Source organism: Cupressus sempervirens, chromosome 8 (assembly GCF_028749045.1).
Source record: "Cupressus sempervirens isolate cs-2001-9-10 chromosome 8, ASM2874904v1, whole genome shotgun sequence".
Taxonomy (NCBI): Eukaryota; Viridiplantae; Streptophyta; class Pinopsida; order Cupressales; family Cupressaceae; genus Cupressus; species Cupressus sempervirens.
In genome coordinates this window covers 408,752,316-408,766,379 of record NC_143125.1, presented here as the reverse complement: position 1 = coordinate 408,766,379, position 14,064 = coordinate 408,752,316, and the positions used below count along the sequence as shown (strand labels likewise).

The following is a 14,064-nucleotide window of genomic DNA, read 5'->3' as shown; positions in this document are numbered from 1 at the left end:
TGGATAGTGGACAATGAAAATGAACATCAAATTGCTCAACCTATGTTAAACAAAAGAAGCCTCACGATTCATTTGACATCAAAAAGTGAGGCATTGCTAACGATGTTAATGCAACAAAAACTATAAATACAGTTATATCCATGGCATTCACGAATCACAACAATACTTCACACAGAATTGAACTAAATGATTTCCACTGGCCAATATTCTCCAACCTGGAATTCATAAAAAGAAAGAATGATCTCCAAAATTCCAAACTACACCATGCACAAACATGTAGCAGTCGTCCATTTAGAAAAGAAACCACATTTCGCTCTGCAGTTTGAAACACATGAAGGTTGAAAGCACATGGTGACCATTTCACCAAATAATAAGTATCATGTTTTGAATGGGGAACTCTATAAGTGTCAGAAAACAGTGCAGACCCGACATACAGGCAATGTATGTGTGAACCTGTTACTCAGCCTAATATAGAAGACAGCAAAACATTGGAACTGCATATATGTTCAGACAGTAATAGATGGAATATTTAGAGTCATGAGAACAGCCAGCTGGCAAATATTCTGGTTCAATATATCCATAATCATGTTAAGTTTATAAATGAACAAATCCAAACACCCATATCAATGAAGTTATAAATGTGTATGATATGATATGATATGATAGATTTTAATGACGTCCACGAGACTAAAGTAGTCTATGGGACCCATGCGATCACCCTCCCGAGTCAGGAGCGGAACTAGTCAGTTGTAAAGTTTTGGATAACTTGTCTCTCCTTCTCTGAAGTTTGGTAATCAAATCCGCTGCTCTCTTCACTTGATCTTCCTCGAATAAATAGTTGAAGTCCTTGTTCTGCAATATTTTTGTATAACCAGATCTGATGTCATTGTAAGCCAGGCAGTCCTTGACAAAGTGCTGCTCTGTCTCAACTATTCCCATATTACAAAATAAACATGTTTTGTCTGCCCACTCTTCCTTTGGAACTTGCCACCGACCAGTTTCACATCGCAGCTGATGTGAACTAGTTCTAAGTTGTGCCATCAACATTTTTTCTTTCCAGTTAATAGGTGCTCTTATATAGGCCTTTTCATCGTGACTATAAGTGGGATTAAATTCTTTAATGTAATAGGATTTTTTCCGCCCTATGCGTCTTGTCCACAGAATATTGTGAAATTTTTCATTGACAAACTTTTTTATTTCTGTAATGTTATCCGGGCAAGTTTGGATGTTGATATCCCATTTTCGCATCCATTTGTCATTTTGCTTCATCCATGTGCTTTTCCGCCTCACAAGTTTTTCCTCTATGATCAACTTGGGCCAATGATGTGTTTCCAGACCTTGGGTTTTCTTTAAGTAGCTTATCATTCGGACCAAAGCAACGACTTCTAATGGATAGGAACCCACCTCCGCCAAAAGGATCTCATACGGAACTGTGGTCTTGACTTTAAGATTGCATGTGATGAAGTGTTTTTGAATTCTTTCTACTTGCTGCCATTTCTATTCGGACATACTACCTCCCCACACTTCACATCCGTATAAAATAACCGGAGTGACCAGCAAACCAAAAAGAGTTTTCATGGTCGTCCAATCTCATAATTCTGCGTTCCTGCACTTGTTTTGTAAAGAGTATAACGCCTTCCAGCCCCCTTGGATCCTTTTTGATCTGCAAGTATCCCAATTGAGTTTGTTATGAAAATCGATGCCCAAGTATTTGTACTCTTCCACAATCTCAAGTGGGCTATTTTCCAATAGAAACTCGTCTTGTATGCCCCTATTCTTCTTCAGCGAGAAGATCATAATTTTGGTTTTACTAGTGTTAACTTGCATTCCTACTTCATGACAAAAATTTTCTAGTGCTGTCAAGTGCTCTTTCAAACCTTTAGTTGTTCTAGCAAGAATTATGAGATCATCTGTATATAAGAGCAATCTTATCACAAAGTGGGCTAGCTGCACCCCCTCACCATTGGTCTTGTTTATCCACTCTTCTAACTTGTCAATATAGAGCCCGAATAATGTTGGAGATAGCGAACACCCTTGCTTAACCCCGATGTTGCTGTCAAAATTTTCTGATAGCCCTTCTGTCATTCTTATTTTAGCTTTGACCTGCTCATATAATCTGTAAACTGCTGACCTAAGTTCTTTAGGAACTTCCAACTCTTTCATTCTATCCCATAATTTATTACGTGGCACTATGTCGAATGCTTTTTTAAAGTCCATGAAACAACAAAAAGCCTCGTTCCCCGGAGTGTCCCAAACTTTCTCAATCAAGTATCTAAGAGTGATGCCATGATCTATAGTAGAGTGCTTCGGTCTAAAGCCTGCTTGCCCTATTGCACGTTTGCCTTCTGTTTCAGCCCAGTTGCTGATTTTTTGTTCTACCAAGCTGCCAAATAACTTGCCAAAAAGTGGATTGATCATGATGGTTCGGTAATTAGAAGGATTATTTATATCTCCACTTTTGTGGAGTGGGATCACCACACTTGTTGTCCATTTTACAGGGAAACCTTCTCTATTGACACTATTGATAATTTTAGTGATGTGTGGTGTGAGGGTTTCAACACCCCATTTTAAGTATTCAACTTGAAGCCCATCTATATCTTGCGCTTTACCGGCAGCTAACCTCCTTATGCCTTGGATAATATCCTTTTCGTTGAATAACTCCCCTGTAGTCTCTGTTTCCATGGTTCTACGTTCTCCTAGATCACACTCGTAGAGAGTCTTGGCATATTCCAGCCATTTGGTTCCTGTTATGTTGTTCTCTATTTGAGTTTTCTCTGCTGAAGTTCTTTCCAAAACTTTCTGGGGTTGTTTTTACCAAGATTAATCAACTCGATTCTTCTCTTATTTACATACTCTCCTTTCTTCTTTTTAATCAGCTGATCATACTCCTTTCTACTTTCTTTATTTATGTTCTTTTTCCAATTTCTTTTTGCTGTTTTGCATTCTTCATCAAACCACGAATTAGCCGGAAAAGTGTTCTTGGCTTCTCTTGTGGCCCTAGATCTTTTACACTCCTCCAGTGCTTTAATGATAGTAAGAACAAGATTATCCTTGTCCATGAAATGTTGTTTATCAGACTCGGGATGGTTTCCCAGAACTCTAGACAACCGCAAAAGAGAGTTTTGGAAAGTAGCATGGTTTTCTTGTGTCATTAAAACTTTGCCGATCGGAATCCTCTTCCTCTTTGTAAAGGTTTTGGGACAATATGTTGATCTTTAAAGTGAGTGGCCACCCTTATCAAAATGGGGTTATGATCAGATTTTAGCTCCATGGGGCAGTCCTCTATCTCAAAGTTAATTATCTTTGCGACATATTCTTGCGAGCATATTACATAGTCAACAACACTTTGTCCATTGTATCTTTTGCATGTGATTCCACCTGATTTAGGCCACTTTTCCAAACCATTACATATGACCATGTTATATAGGCAGCATAAACTTAGTAATTCAGCACCAAAATGATTAATCCTTCCCATGCTATCCTGCGAAGATCTTTTCCATTTTTGTGTCCCTTCTTCTTCAAGCCAAACTGGGTTTTTGCTTTCACTATAGCTCTCCTTAAGATTGAGAGTTTGGTTGTTTGTTGTTCTAGCATTGAAATCCCCTATTATCATTATTTCCCCTAGAGAGCTAAAGGCTGCTATGTCTTTTTTGAGTGCAGCGAATGGGTCTTCTCGATCCAATCTATTATTTTTATACATTTTTGAGCCTTTTGGGGCAAAGTAACAGACAGCCACCCTCGTAGTAATCTAATTCTTTGTTATTTTAATCCAAATATACTGCTTGTTTACATCTTCTTTCTCTAAGTTTACAAATCTGCTCCAAGTTTCTTTTATTAGAATGGCGATGCCTCCATGCCCCTTACCATTATCTATCTTCTCATTCCACAGTGATACCTTCTGATACCCTTCAAAATCTGGAACCCTGCATCCATCATGCTCATGTGTCTGGTAAGCATAATGATGTCATTATCTTTAGCTATCAACCCTAACCCAGGTCCTCTTCTCCAAGGATAACCTCTACAGTTCCAACTAACTATAGTTAAATGTTCCCGGGTGGGCCCGAGTTCCTATTTATTGCGTGTGATTTTGTCGCTAATTTGGGCTTTGCCATTTTGTAGCCACGCCCACTTGCCGTTTTCTCTCGCTGTTTTCACTTTTTCCCATTCCTTCCTCCTTTCTTCTTGCTGAGTTACGGTGAGGTCATCATCAAGATATATGTGTGTGCCTCTAAGAAACTTCCTCTTGCTGAAAATGCTGTTTTTATCTCCTGTATTCCTCATTGTCACTCTAACATGTCTGTCTTTGCCTCCTCTAATCCATTTTCCGATTCTTTGTGCTTGTATGGTTGTTCCATGCCAGTCTAATTGGTCTTTAAAGAAGTCTTTAACTAAATCCGTTGTTTTCTCCTGTTCTCCATAGTCTCGTAGTCCTTTGATGATAATATTTGCTGCTTTCTCATTTCTTTCTTTTTTCTCTCTAATCTGTCTCCGAACTTGCTTTTCTATGTTGTTAATAGGAGTATTTGTTGGTCCCTTTACTATGTTAGCCCATGATCTAACTTCTTCAATTTGTTCTCTGAGTTGATTCTCTTTTATTTCCATATTGGCCATGGCATCTTGTATATTTTTCATTTGCAGAGTTTTATCTCTTTCCATAGCCTCTCCTTCTCCTGTAGTACTTGCTGCTGTCCTCTTTTCTCCTACTTCTTTCTTTAACAATATTAATTCATACTCTCCTTTTTCCATATTAAATTGCAATTTTTGAATTTGTTCTCTAAGTGACTTGACCTCCGCTGTCAATTTCCAGTTATCCTCAGTAACTCTTTTCATTGTGATACTTTCTATCTGGCTCCTCTCTTCAAGTGCCCACACCCTCTCCTTCATAGCTACCAAATCGTTTACAAAGATGTCTGGATACCACGTCATAGGTGTCCTTGTGGGGTTGTAATTATTTGGCAGCCCATCTTCCACTGTGTCTATCACCTGAGAATTATTTGTCTTCTCTTTACCATTAATATCTCTGATATAATAAAACCGCTTAATTGTTTCAGAGATTTCAGTCAGCCTCAGATTTATTTCTGCCTCCCTTGAGCTGTTTGAGGTATGTGGAATCGGTTTCGGAAGTAAAGCTGCTAACTTCCCTCTTTTTGCATTTTTAAACTTTCGTATCTTTCTCCGCCTAATTATTCTTTTATATTGCTTGGCATTCACATAGGTGTAGTTTCCTCCTGTGGGTGGTCCACTGGCTTGTGAGAAGCTCAAAGTGTTTGTGGGTAAATTACCATTTGTCCCTCCAAGATTGAATGAACTCGCGTGTCCGGCTGAGGGTCCTGGAAGAATGAGGAAGCTCCCTTGATTCCACTTGATGATGCTGTTGTGCATTAAACTATCCCCGTATGTCAGGACCAAGCCATTGTTACCAGAGATGTCATTGTGTTTCGAAGCTTCTCCCAGATTAGTTTGTTGTTCTGCTATTACAGGTGCCCTGACTATCAGATTCTCTGCCACCCTGTTACTGACAGATCCTATGTTTTGCAAGGTGGACCCACCAAGTTCTAGCTGTGTCTCTATTATCTTTGGTTGATCAATCAATGATACTTGTAAAAGTATCTTCTCTGCAGGTGTTTTTGTGATTTCCTCATTTGTTCCTTCCATGAGGACACACTGGTGCCTTGATATAGATTCTTTATGTTGTTTTACCATTGTAAATTTACCAAAGCCAGGATGTTATAGGTGAAATATGGGAACAGTCTCAAAGGAAAGGACCATGACAATGTGGTTTACCATCCTCAAAGGCAGAGATCCAAGAGTGAATAGGCACATGCTCTAACTAGGAGTGAGCACCACAAAGAAAACAAGTCCACAATTTGGATCAAAAAAGAAGCTGCAGGAGAATTGAAAAAGATTTAAACTTTCTCAATCCTGTTCTTGACACAAAACAAAGCAAATTTCAAGGGCTTGGCCTTCACAATTTATCAATATAAAAATTCCTTTTGAAGATGCCAGTTGCAATATTGAAGCTTCTTTAAGAGATATTACTAATGAGTTCACCAAGAGATAGTCAAAATACAGAGACTTTAAGATGAGCAACAACATGGAGAAAACTTCAAAAAGAAGCAGATGAATCCCTCGGGAATCTCAAGTATAATAAAGAAATACTTTTAAGCGATAAATGAATACAATACCACAGGATATGATTTAAAATTGGTTGAGCATCTGACAAACGGCACCTACAGGAGGATAACAAGCAACCAAATGGGCAAAATCAAGGAGATCTAATTGCACTTAAGATCTCTTCTATTAATGAACTCATTAACATAAATGATCTTCTCATTAGCATCCATTTCATGGTCTGTCAAAAAATAACAGGGAGTTTCCTTGTGTTTCATTGTGAATTCCAGGGCATCACCAACTTGCTCTCCTGCAAATTTCTTTGCCAACAAACTTCAATATTTGATAGGTCCAACTCCATTGTTTGTTAAAATTCAACTTTGTCATCAAATCTAAGGACCTTAGGGTGGATGGTTGTGATAATCTAGTGCTTCAGTGTGAGGGCACCCTTCGTGAAAATTCCCGATAAACAAGGCCATTGAGGTTATTAGTAACATTACAGATCAAGAAACAACAAAACTGTTTGGATTATTCTCAGGACCACATTTTTTAGCTATAAGGAATAGTAGCATCAAAGAATAGAAGGGAAGAGATTCCTACCACATAATATCAAAGCAGTGGCTCCTGTTTGCTAATGACAGTACTTGGAATTAATCTCATGAGAAGATGATCCCGGAGGACTGTCAAACTACCTCAATAACAAATCAGAAAAAAATATATATATACGTGAATATGGAGAAAAAGGTGTACAATTTAACTGCTATCTTGCTCATTCACTCAAGTCTAAAAGTTAAAACAGAGAAACAAGACTTGTCAAAACTCAGCAAGTTGTGAGGTTAGTCATGCTCCCTGGGTCTGGGGGCTCAGACTCGGACTTGGCTAAGACTTTCCCAGACTTGCCCAATCTAGAGACTTGACCAGACTCAGCAATTCTTGGTGATTCTGGGACTAAGACTCAGCCATGTGTTTTTAATTCAACACACACAAAATTTCAATGCTTTTTTGGTTTATAACATACACCATAATACACATAAAATATAACATTTAGCTTTAGCTGGCTGTTTGTTCGTTTTTTTGTTTTGTTTTTTGGTTTTTTCCCCTTCTCTTCTCCTTCATGTCAATCTCATTCTCTCCATCAGAATATATACATGAAATATAATAATTAATTATTAGTCACACTTTTAAGTTATATCTCATGTATATATTGGCATTGGCAGGATATTTGAGAGTGGCTTCATATCTCTATAAGTTATAATGCAAATTTAAGGTTTAGAAGATCTTATAAATTTTCAAGCTTGGTCAAATTTAAGTAATCAGCAGGCTCTTATCTAACTGTGCTATTTCCTTTAGCTACAATTTACATTTATATCTATGGAATGGATGTCTTCTTGTGTATGTGATCAAATTAGCTTGTTTTGTGATGACATTATGTCTTTAAGATTTACTTTAATGAAGGGCGCTTGAAATAAGTTTCAACTCATGTTTACAGTCCTACTGAAGTAGATTGTGTATAGTTTTTGAATCACTATTTCAGATCACATTCTCTGATCTATCATCAAGATGGAATGAATTTTAAATCTTTAAAAATTTCTGAATTTCTGAGACAGATTTTTCTTTTGTTTTTTTGTAGAGTCTGAGTCATAGTCTAAACCTGAACATACTTGTTTTTGCCAAGTTTTTTCACTGAGCCCGAATTTGAGAAGTCTCGTAATTATGGCCTTAAATACTTTAGAAGCTAGTACTGTCAGAATTTGAGAAAGTGAAGATTCGTGACAGGATAAAAACCCACACTGATAAAGAATTAACAAGGCCAACCAATTGACGATTGTCCTTGCTCAAGAAGAAAAACAAATCGAGCACTGAAAGCTTAGATTCTTAAATTACTACGAATCTAGACTGCATTTATTTCTACGAAAACCCTCAAATATAAGTTGGACGCTGTAAGGGAAAGAAAATGCACATAGTCTATACACACACGGACACACGCATGCCGCACGCACACAAACTATATGGACAAGCTGCACACACCCAGACTATCCAAACGTAATTGCATATATTTGTGTAACAGTTTATAGAAATGTCGTGCGAGACATTGAGACCCTCATCCATGTGTTCTCTACAACTTCCCCCCTTTTTGCCTTCACATACCAGGGATTCGAAATATTGAATTAAGGAGGCTGAATTATTGAAGAAAGGGATCCACAGGGCAATCAAAATACACTCCAAAACATATTTTACAGCCTTAAATTTAAGATTGACTTTTCGATTGCCCTACTGCAGAATACTTCAGGTTTATCACAACTACGTAGATTCTGAGATGAATCAGTTTCATACAACTCATAAAATTTCTCTGGGCACTTCCACTAAATCTACACTATCTTTCAGCTGCAAGAAAATGAGAACCTTGGGACCTACTCTGATCTTTTCACATCCGGAGCGAAGCTACAGCTGTGTTTAGTGAATATGAAGAAATCATGTGTAAGCAAGATACTGTATTTCCTTACGATTTGCATTATCAGGAAGAAACTTATTTTAGTGAGTCTCGAACTAGACCACTAAGCCTCTTTGGTGAAACTGTGACATTTTTTAAGAATTTTAAAATCGCACATAATGATCGATCATCAAGATGAAATAAACACTACCAAACAATGTGCATTAACGGAGAAAATCTGAAAATTGGGTGGGAATTGGGTGTCAAACAAAAACTTTTTTTTAAAAATCTAAATCCGAATGGGCATTTCGCTGAGAGAATTTTGATGACTAAAATGTGATAGGATCGCAGGGGTAATGTAAAAGTATAATTGTAATTGCAAATAATTACGAGCAAGGTAAATGCGAATCTTACAGGAGGGAAAACATGGGGAAGTAAGAACAAAGCCCATCGTGTGTTGTAACCACTATATCCCCGCAGAAGGACGTCTGCCTGTGAATGAGATTACCGTATATCATGATCCTCGTCCTTCCTTTGATTAAAATTTAAAGCAGTGGAGGCAATAGCTTACCTTCCGACAGTAGAGATCAGCGAGGGATGCACCCCATCCCCCATTTGTAAAGGATTGCTGTGTAATGGAGTCTCCAAACAATACCATGCGGGGCCTCATTGTCTCCCCCTCTTTCTTCGCACTTTCCCTGGTTTTGCCTGAAGATGGCAAGCACGTATTGCTTCCACTCTCAGCTTTTCATACGACCTTGCACCGATTTTTCATTTCTATTTGTTAAATTTTAAAATTGATGTTCTACCTACTATTCATATTAGAAAGCGCTTTTTGTTATATTAATCAGCACTAAGGATTAGGAAATAGTATTTATCCCACAATTATTTGTACCTTGAAAATTGTTCACCGCTAGTTTTTAGGTGTACTACATTTAAGTTGAGCCTGGTCATTCTCACTCGATTTGTGTTTATGGTTTTTTGTGCTTTTTCTTTTTTTTTTTTTTTTTGGTTGAGTGGTCCTAAATAGAAAGATAAGATGTCTCATATTTATTAGTTGTTAGGAAGGAAATGATTCTATATTAATTACATAAATTTAAAATTTTGAAGATATTCTAATGTTTGTAAAAGTTATATTAATTTGCATTTTTTTAATTGAAAAATACAATTTTTTTAAAAAATTGTATTGGCCAATGATAACAAAAAAGACAATGAAAAATTCAATTTCCTCCAACAAAAATAATTATTTTTATTTTTCACTATCTAATCAATATTAATTATCCCTATCTATTTTCCTTACCAAATTCAAATATAGAGTTAAATGTTTTATATTTCTTATTTTAAATATATTTATTATTAGTTGTATGTTGATGTTTATTTTTGTAATTTGAAAAATGTTATTAGACCATTCTATTTTTCTTACCAAGTTCAAATACAGATATTTTAATCAAATATAGAGTTAAATGTTTTATATTTCTTATTTTAAATACATTTATTATTTAAAATAGTTTATGAAGAAGAAGTCATATGAATTTATAGAGTTAAATGTTTTTTAAGTTGTATAATTTAGATAATTTAATCAAATATAGAGTTAAATGTTTTATATTTCTTATTTTAAATATATTTATTATTAGTTTTACATTGATGTTTATTTTTGTAATTTGTAAAATGTTATTTCTTTAAGTTTACACTATATTTTACTATGTCATGTCCCCTTTTTAGCGACATAATTGTAACAGGGGATTTGCCTATCATTGACTCGCGTAGGCAAATAATTTTGGGAAGAGGGTCAATTTTGTCTTCCGATTAAGTAAGTGGGGGCCTACTCGTCCTAATATTAAATAAAGGTTGTACTCCAACTTTATAAAGTTATTTATTTAATTTTATAAAGTTATTTATTTAATTTTATAAAGTTTTACATCATAAAAGATGATTCCGAAAAACTTCCAGAAACTTCTCAGCGAAGGGAATAAATAGAAGACACTGGGCTCCCATTTGGAACAAGCAATTTGGTGGATTCGATTTCTTCTTCAACTGAGGCAATTTGTAGTTTTGTCTGCAAATTTCCATTAGGTCTCTGGGAACGAAAACTCCCTTGGATCTGCATAACTGAGGAGGTGAAATATTCCCCCGAAGGGTTGCACATTGGAGATGGTTTTCAGCCATTTCATGTTGAAATTATTTGCATGTTCGGATTAATGAAGGGTGATGTTTTGGAGTATTGAGGATTGGCAAATTTGGGATTTGTTGCCATTGGGGGAAAGAACTTATCGGGTGCCAATCTGGGAACTCAATCCTATTTTGAGACAACCATCGAATTATTGGAGAAACAGCGAAAGTCGGATCTGGGTAGGAATGATCTATGTGATCGAAAGACCATTTCATGTTGGGCTATTTGTATTCAGAGTTTTAGGGGCGACGATTTCTTAAAGTCCTGAAAACTGAAGAGGTTGGAGGAAGCGGGATAGACATTAATCCCCACATATTTGTCCTGTTTCCCATACCGAGCCAAGGAAGAAAGTCACCATTGCAAGCTGGAGAAAATATCATTAAGATCGCACCAAGGACGGTAGCTAGAGAAAAGCAGAACCAACATCCAATTTTTGGTTAACTACAGCACGATTCCGACATTTTCCAATCAGCGATTAACATAAACAGAGCACCCGAACTGTGTGGCAGGCGGCATCAACGTCGACGCGGGTTGAAGGAAGGATATTAATTGCGCAAGACCAAGGTCGCAGGCAGATGGCGATATTAAGAAATAGTGTGATGCGCATGAATTCGCACAGGTCAATAAACGGCAGTTAGGATGACGGCCATAGCAATCAGGTCTGAGAATCTCATAAAGTGGCAGATATTCAGGTTTTGATTTGTTATGTATATTGTTATTCAATTGTTAACATTTGCAATTATTGTAGCACTTGCAATAAAATCATTTTGAATTTCTATTACTACTATCAATTTGTATTTGGTTAGCACGGATACTTGGCAAATTAGCCGGAAACATCATAAATTGAAGTTTTGTGCCAAGTGTTTGACGAAGTACCACAGCCCAGAATTGTTATTTAGTAACTCATATAGCAAGGGTCATTTCATACTAGCTATCTTACCAAGTTCAAATATAGAGTTAAATGTTTTTTATTTCTTATTTTATCTATATTTATTATTAGTTTTACATTGATGTTTATTTTTGACAATTGTAAAATGTTATTTTTTAAAAGTTTACACTATGTTTTACTAGCTACTATTTTACAATTTTGCTCGGACTGCCCCTCAAACTTACTACATATTTTGGTACTTTCATATAAGTAATCAACATTTTTTTCTTTTCGATTTAAGTAGCTGAAAAAGTTTATTGTTAACAAGTTTTTGCTAAAAATTGTAACTAATTTAATTTCCCCTTCATGCAATACTTCTTCAGTCAACCATAAAAACATGAAAGGTAGGAACTTTGGCACATGCGCCCCTTGTTAATTATGTAATCATATTTATTAATAATTAATATGTGAATTAGGCAAGAGCCTACAACACAACGGTAAATTGTGAGCCTCTGGTGTGGAAGGTCTTAGATTCAAATCTACTCAAGATTAATACATAATAATATTAATTGATCAAAACACATAATAATTCAAATGAATCTTGACTTTGGCCTCTTACCGATCCAAAATAATAATAATAATAAGTTAAATTAAAATATTTTAATAAAATATAATAAGTTTGTTATGATGAATGTATATATTTAAGTACTTCACAATATAGTACAGAGATAAAGGCTTGTGTTATAAATAAATTTTCTAAGTGTTCTTTGGATTAAGGATCAATTCTCATCAACTTTGTTGTGAAATTGGGTGCTAGAAAAAGATCAAAGAATTTTGGGAAGTAAGAGTGTGTATACCCTCTACTTCAAAAAAAGTGAAAACAAAAAAGCATTTCAGACACCTTCAAGGATAGGAGTGAGACTTTTACTACTCTTTTGACAATGAGCTTTTGGGTAGATGCATTCAAAGAAGGGACTATTGAGCAATTAGGGGCACTCATCATTAAGTTACACAAGATAAGGTCATACATTTAGAAATCAAGGTGTGAAGTAGTTTCTCCCATAGACTATCTATAGCCTCGCTGACATCAAAAATAATCTCTTTATTTCTTTCTATATTTGAAGAGTACACGTATAATTAGTTTAATTTGAATAAGTGTAACTAAACTATAATAATAGTTATCATGAACTTGTTCTTAAAAAAGAGGAGTCCAACATGATGCCTAAAGTGAAGGTCATGTAAAGGAGGACAAGTGAATGTCACCAAATACAAAGGGGCTGAAAAGTTTGCTCTTCTTCAAGCTTGTTTGCAACAACCTTTCTAAATTGAAAAGGGAGATCAAGTAGTCATAAGACCAAATCACACTCTTGTTTGAAACTGATGTCATTGCTTATGTTAAATATATTAGAAAGGTTGAAATAAAATAAACTAATTGTGATAAAGACAAGTGGGTTAACTTATTAATAAAATTTAAAAAACCTAATTTTGATAGTTAATAAGCTTAAAATTTTAATCTTGAATTAATATGCATGTGTGCCTAAATTAATAAAGAATGAATATTTTTCATCTACAATGGATATAATGGGAAAGCATGGGAATTCTGAGTATTTTCACAAAAGACAACTCATTTAATGGTACAAGTAGTTGTCATATTAGTTTATCTTGTCACCTTACTAGTAAGAACTAAAGGTTTGATTGGCACTTGGATGTATTATTTATGTGTTGTGTTGATGATGGGTTTGGTCATTGATGACATCATATATGATGTATGTAATCATAACATATAAAGATTTTGTACATTGGAGGTTGATTATTAGAGCAGCAAAGTTGGCATATAACACATTGAGCTATGCAACCATAGATTTATGTAGAAGGATGAGTCTAGATAGCATATATGTGTTCGTTGGATCTTATGTTGAGTTCTAGATGAGTTTCAATATGTTTGGTGAAGACTGGTAGCAAACAAGTGTACAAGGAATCAATGATAGAGATAGTTGATTGTATATTTGGTGTATATGGTTGGCGAGGTGGAATTAATGTAAACAAGCTTGGATCATGGTAAAAGACTTGTTTGTGTGACTATGTTCATGATACCAAGGCTTTGGTATTATTTGGAAAGGTCATTATTGCGTAACATGCAGTATATTTTACTGGAAACCAAAAATGTTAAGAAAGAGTTTACTTCATCCTTGTAAAATGTAATATTTGGATTGTAACATGTGAGAATGATATTGTAAAAATTGCAATGATACTAATGAAGGCATGTATGCCTTAGCAAATTGAATATTGGGGAAGCCTTAACAAGAAAACCTAATTAATTATTTGTGAGGGTATAAAGGAAAGGTGTTTTCCTTGGTTAAGATATATCATGCATTAAATGTATGTAGTATGTGGATGCAAGCTTTCATGCTAAATGGTCAAAGGAGAGAAGTGATTAAGTTGGTTGATTATGGTGAGCTTCAAAGGAATTAATTTGGCATGTAA

The 14,064-nt window shown here is 35.5% G+C and overlaps 1 protein-coding gene across 2 annotated transcripts in view; it reads right to left on the bottom strand.

Moving 5' to 3' along the window:
- Positions 1-9,403, bottom strand: part of LOC149543004 (GDSL esterase/lipase At5g62930-like) — a 34,316-nt gene extending 24,913 nt beyond the window's left edge. Inside the window, exons 1-2 of one of the 2 annotated variants that reach the window (XM_089797931.1) lie at positions 9,114-9,403; positions 8,957-9,034 (exon numbers count right to left, since the gene is read on the bottom strand). In XM_089797931.1, coding sequence (XP_089654057.1) covers positions 8,957-9,034; positions 9,114-9,212 — 177 coding nt within the window. In that variant the 5' untranslated portion in view covers positions 9,213-9,403. The remainder of the gene's footprint in view (positions 1-8,956; positions 9,035-9,113) is intronic. The other variant, XM_089797932.1, reaches the window with a different exon arrangement.
- Between the last annotated feature and the right edge of the window lie 4,661 nt (positions 9,404-14,064).